Below are 6000 nucleotides of genomic sequence, written 5' to 3'. Positions count from 1 at the left end.
CACTCTTGTGTTGCCCCTTCATCGATCAGTTATTTTATTTTTGTTTTTATTTAACTCTTCCGCCCTCTAACCCAAAGGCATGAAGTCAAGTTCGCGCAGTTTATCCTGATAATTTGCCCCCAAGACCCAGTATCATTTTTGGATCGTGTCCACATCCCCAGCTTGGTTAATATATTCTTGCTGAGGTCCTGTGTCTCAATCTGAAGGCAGTATTCCAGATCGAGTCTGTACGGGTGAAACATAACTACCTCCTCTTAGTATCCAAACTGTTTGTAATATTTATTAATGATCTGGATGAGGGTATAGTTGGGTGGATTAGCAAATTTGCTGATGACACCAAAGTCGGTGGTGTGGTAGACAGTGAGGAAGGGTGTCGTAGTTTGCAGGAAGACTTAGACAGGTTGCAAAGTTGGGCCGAGAGGTGGCGGATGGAGTTTAATGCGGAGAAGTGTGAGGTAATTCACTTTGGTAGGAATAACAGATGTGTTGAGTATAGGGCTAACGGGAGGACTTTGAATAGTGTGGAGGAGCAGAGGGATCTAGGTGTATGTGTGCATAGATCCCTGAAAGTTGGGAATCAAGTAGATAAGGTTGTTAAGAAGGCATATGGTGTCTTGGCGTTTATTGGTAGGGGGATTGAATTTAGGAGTCGTAGCGTTATGTTGCAACTGTACACAACTCTGGTGCGGCCGCACTTGGAGTACTGTGGTGCAGTTCTGGTCCCCACATTACAGGAAGGATGTGGAGGCTTTGGAGAGGGTGCAGAGGAGGTTTACCAGGATGTTGCCTGGTATGGAGGGGAGATCCTATGAGGAGAGGCTGAGGGATTTGGGATTGTTTTCGCTGGAAAGGCGGCGGCTAAGAGGGATCTTATTGAAACATATAAGATGATTAGAGGTTTAGATAGGGTGGATAGTGATAGCCTTTTTCCTCTGATGGAGAAATCCAGCACGAGGGGGCATGGCTTTAAATTGAAGGGGGGTAGTTATAGAACGATGTCAGGGGTAGGTTCTTTACCCAGAGGGTGGTGAGGGATTGGAATGCCCTGCCAGCATCAGTAGTAAATGCGCCTAGTTTGGGGGCGTTTAAGAGATCCGTAGATAGGTTCATGGACGAAAAAGAAATTGGTTTAGGTTGGAGGGTCACAGTTTTTTTTTTTAACTGGTCGGTGCAACATCGTGGGCCGAAGGGCCTGTTCTGCGCTGTAATGTTCTATGTTCTATGTTCTATGTTCTAAACCTCTGGAGAAAAAGGCCAACGTTTTGTTAGTGGGTTTTTTTGGCAGTTGCTCACTCTCTCTCTGGAATTTATGAACTTGGACTCTGAAAACGCTTTGTTTCTCCGTCAGCCTCGTATCTCACTGCCCCCATTTACCTACCTTGGGTCCAAAGTGGGATAACCTCGTGCTTACTCACTTGCTCTCATCTACCCACTCAAACTATCTGAATTTATCTCAATTGAAATTGAGAGAAAATATTTCAAGTGGGGCATTTGAAACACATCAGGGCCACTGTGTCCTGGACCACTCGATATAAACAGATTTCTAGGGTTTGTCCACAATTGCCTGTCCTTTCAGCTGACTGTTCCGCTATCTCAGTGTGTCATCAATCATGTTCCCATCACAGATTGCAAACGTGCTGTACCTTGAGTCTCCCAGCAGGGGTCGGATTTTCTTATGCCAATGACAAGCAGTACAAAACCAATGATAGTGCGGTAAGACTATGGGTGCGGGCGTGTGTGTGTGTGGCGGGGGGGTGAGTGGGGGGCTGTCGCAAGTGTCTATCTGGAGGTGGGTGTGTGAGAGGTTGGATGTGTGGGTGTGTCTGTGTGGGGTGGTGCACGGGTAAGGGAGAAAGTGTGTGTTGGTGGGGCACGCACGGTGGGGATGGGCGAGGGTGGGGGGGGTTTGGTGGGGACGGGCGGGGGAGGTTTGGGGAGGACTGGTGCAGGTGGGGGGGCGGGCAGGGGGGACGGGTGTGGGGGGCTGTTTTGGGGGGGTGGGGGGACAGGCGCGGGGGGACAGGCGCGGGGGGGTCGTTTGGGGGGGACGGGCACGGGGGGGTGTTTGGGGGGACGGGCGCGGGGGGTTTGGGTGGGATGGGCGCGGGGGGGTGTTTGGGTGGGACGGGCGCGGGGGGGTGTTTGGGGGGGACGGGCGCGGGGGGGCGTTTTGGGGGGACGGGCGCGGGGGGACGGGCGCGGGGGGGCGTGTTTGGGGGGACGGGCGCGGGGGGGCGTGTTTGGGGGGACGGGCGCGGGGGGCGTGTTTTGGGGGGACGGGCGCGGGGGGCGTGTTGGGGGGGACGGGCGCGGGGGGCGTGTTTGGGGGGACGGGGCGCGGGGGGCGTGTTTGGGGGGACGGGCGCGGGGGGGCGTGTTTGGGGGGGACGGGCGCGGGGGGCGTGTTTGGGGGGACGGGCGCGGGGGGGCGTGTTTGGGGGGGGACGGGCGCGGGGGGCGTGTTTGGGGGGACGGGCGCGGGGGCGTGTTTGGGGGGACGGGCGCGGGGGGCGTGTTTGGGGGGGAGGGCGCGCGCGGGGGCGTGTTTGGGGGGGACGGGCGCGGGGGGCGTGTTGGGGGGGACGGACGCGTGCAGGGGGGCGTGTTTGGGGGGGACGGACGCGTGCAGGGGGCGTGTTTGGGGGGACGGACGCGGGGGGGCGTGTTTGGGGGGGACGGACGCGTGCAGGGGGGTGTTTGGGGGGCGGGCGGGGGGATGGGCGGGGGGCGTTTGGGGTGGTGGGCGGGGGCAGGCGGGGGCTTTTGGGGGGGCGGGCGTGGGCGGTGGGATTTGGCGGGGGCGTTTGGGGGACAGGCGCAGATGGGCGCAGATGGGCGCGGGCCGGGTTTGGTGGGGCGGGTGCAGGTGGGTGTGGGCCGGGTTTGGTGGGGCGGGTGCAGGTGGGTGTGGGCCGGGTTTGGTGGGGCGGGTGCAGGTGGGTGTGGGCCGGGTTTGGCGGGGGCGTTTGGGGGACAGGCGCAGGTGGGCGTGGGCCGAGTTTGGTGGCGGGTGCAGGTGGGTGTGGGGCGGGTGCAGGTGGGTGTGGGCCGGGTTTGGTGGGGCGGGCGCGGACAGGGGGGGTTGCATCTATGTGCGCAGGTTGACAGTCCCCAGTCCCCCCTGTGGTGCCTCCAGTCACAGAAGGCCTGAAGCCTGCCAGTGGACACAGTGCTCCCTTTCCAAGGCCCCCAGCCCCAACTATAGATGGGATAGAGGGTCTGACAGTGGGGTCTAATGATTCATCCTCTATTGATGATGTGCTCAAAGATAATAATACTTATCATCTGTCTTCTATTAACCTTAGTAAAGTAATTGCCAAGACATTAACGTCCTGGACTGGTAATGAATGGCTGTTTTCTCTATGTATTCAGTCAAGGTATTGCGGGTGTATGGCAGATAACCGGAAGGGGACACATGGTGAATCCTGGTGTTACTGACCAGGTTTAATACTTGTCACTCATTGTTCATGCGTATCTATTGACAAGTTCTCTCTCAAACTCTTGCTCCATCTTTCTCTTCATCTCCCCCTCCAGGTTTCATTCAATAATTACCTGGCCCTGAAGGAGTTCTTCCGCCTGTTTCAGGAATACCAGAAGAATGAATTCTACATCACGGGAGAGAGTTACGGAGGAATTTACGTGCCAACGTTGGCAGAGCGGGTCATGCTGGATCCTAGCATCAATTTTAAGGTGTGAGTCAAGGAATGAAAAATTGTGTGGATAATGCCGGAAGTACTCCAGTCAGTAAGGCAGCATCTCGAGAGAGAAATGAGAGCTAGTGTCACACCTTGTGTTTCCATAAATGGTTCCTGATCTGCTGAACAATGTGGCCTGTTTATATTTCATGATTTCTAACATCTGGGCCTGAATTTTCAGGCCTTTGCCATCAGGGGAGTTGGTGGGGGACACATGCCCGCTGACTCCGACTGCCCCACGGCCAATTTAAACCCAAATGGCATAAGACTGGAACTCTGTCCCTCATTCTGGAGGAAGTCCTTCCTTCGAACCATCTGCCAATCTAATTGGCCATCAGCTCTCTCGTCCCCGTAGCAACCATTCTGCAGTGGTCAGAAGGGGAACTGTACGGAGCTGCCTGGGCCTAAGGCTAGGGTCTGATGCCCCCACTGCAGCATAGGGTCTGTTTTATTTACATTGAGGGAAAACCCACAAATTTGTTTGTCATTATTGTTTCATGTGTTTTTCTTTGCAGTGATATTTAAGTTCTATTTACGGAGACAGGGGCCTAGTTGTAAATGGTATTGAACCAGCGACCCAAGCGTTGAGGTCAAATCCCACCAGGGCAAATTGTCAAAGTGAATTTGTCCAGTGGCACCAGAAATCAATTGGATTGTAAAATAATCACTTCCCTGAAGGAAACCTGCAAATCTTCCCTGGTCTGCTTTACGTTTGACTCCGCCTCCACATTACGAGATGAATTCTTAATGCCTGTCTGTTTGGAGTCTGCATGTTCTCCCTGTGTGGGTTTCCTCCGGGTGCTCCAGTTTCTTCCCACAGTCCAAAGATGTGCAGGTTAGGTGGATTGGCCATGCTACATTGACCCTTAGTGTCAGGGGGATTAGCAGGGCAAATATGTGGGGTTACAGGGACAGGGCCTGGGTGGGATTGTGGTCGGTGCAGGCTCGATGGACCAAATGGGCTCCTTCTGCACTGTAGGATTTCTATGATTCTATTCTAAAGGTAACTGGGGATGGGTAATAAATGCTGCCCTCTCAGTGTAACCTCTATCCCAAGGATAGATACGAAAACAAATTCTCCATTTCATTCCCCCACGGCTTCTTGCTCTCCAGTAAAGGGGCCCTGCGCCGGCCACTCCGGATATTTCCCCAACCTTCTTCCCTATTCCAGTAACTTTGACACTGTCCTGGCTAACTCAACCCACACCTCCACTCAATTCAGCCATTTAGACTGTGTGGTTTAATGTTCTATTGAGTGAGGACATCAGAGGAGCTACTGTTCTCTTCACTCGAGTGATTCCTTTTTAATCTGTGTGCATTTTCTGTCATTTGCAACTGCCGTGGTGTTGGACATAACCGTGGACTATATTCCCCGAGTTTAGATGGTTGAGGGGTGATCCAATCGAGGTGTTTAAAAGGATTTTATCATAGAATCGCGACAGTGCCAAAGGAGGCCATTTAGGCCATCAAGCCTGCACTGGCACTAATCCCACCCAGGCCCTATCCCTGTAACCCTGCCAAACCCGCTGACACTAAGGGGCAATTTATCATGGCCACATTATTATGTTCAAATTCACATCTACATAACTGAAATTATCCAATTTCTTTGTAGATAACAGTAAGTACTGTTAGCTTCACTGTTAGGTTCACTGTTAATTCAAGCCCATTTTATATATATAAATATCTGACTCAAGTATGCCATAGTTCATAAATCACATTTCAAAATGTCAGATTTTGGCAGGTCAAATGGGATGAAGGAGTATAATATCAAGGGTAAGACTCTTAGCAGTGTAGAGGATCAGAAGGACCTTGGGGTCTGGGTCCGTAGGACTCTTAAATCGGCCCCGCAGGTGGAGGAGGTGGTTAAGAAGGCGTATGGTGTGCTGGCCTCCATCAATTGAGGAATTGAGTTTAGGAGTCGGGAGATAATGCAGCTATATAAGACCCTCGTCAGACCCCACTTGGAGTACTGTGCTCAGTTCTGGTCGCCTCATTACAGGAGGGATGTGGAAATTATTGAAAGGGTGCAGAGAAGATTTACAAGGATGTTGCCTGGATTGGTTGGCATGCCTTATGAGTATAGGTTGAGGGAGCTCGGTCTTTTCTCCTTGGAGAGACGAAGGATGAGAGGTGACCTGATAGAGGTGTACAAGATGTTGAGAGGTATAGATCGGGTGGATTCTCGGAGGCTTTTTCCCAGGGCTGAAATGGCTGCTACGAGAGGACACAGGTTTAAGGTGCTGGGGAGTAGGTACAGAGGAGATGTCAGGGGTAAGTTTTTCACACAGAGGGTGGTGGGTGAGTG

General features: G+C 53.1%; 1 protein-coding gene across 1 annotated transcript in view; it reads left to right on the top strand.

Annotated features, from left to right (window-relative positions):
- Positions 1 to 1610: 1610 nt before the first annotated feature.
- The window catches only part of ctsa (cathepsin A), a 42267-nt gene continuing 37877 nt past the window's right edge, over positions 1611 to 6000 (top strand). Inside the window, 3 exon segments of the mRNA XM_078236046.1 lie at positions 1611 to 1652; positions 1654 to 1713; positions 3535 to 3690. Of these exon segments, the coding sequence (XP_078092172.1) occupies positions 1611 to 1652; positions 1654 to 1713; positions 3535 to 3690 (258 nt within the window).

The sequence above is a fragment of the Mustelus asterias genome, chromosome 20, assembly GCF_964213995.1.
Source record: "Mustelus asterias chromosome 20, sMusAst1.hap1.1, whole genome shotgun sequence".
NCBI lineage: Eukaryota > Metazoa > Chordata > Chondrichthyes > Carcharhiniformes > Triakidae > Mustelus > Mustelus asterias.
Note: the sequence above shows the minus strand (reverse complement) of the source record. Positions and strands in the feature narration are given on the sequence as shown.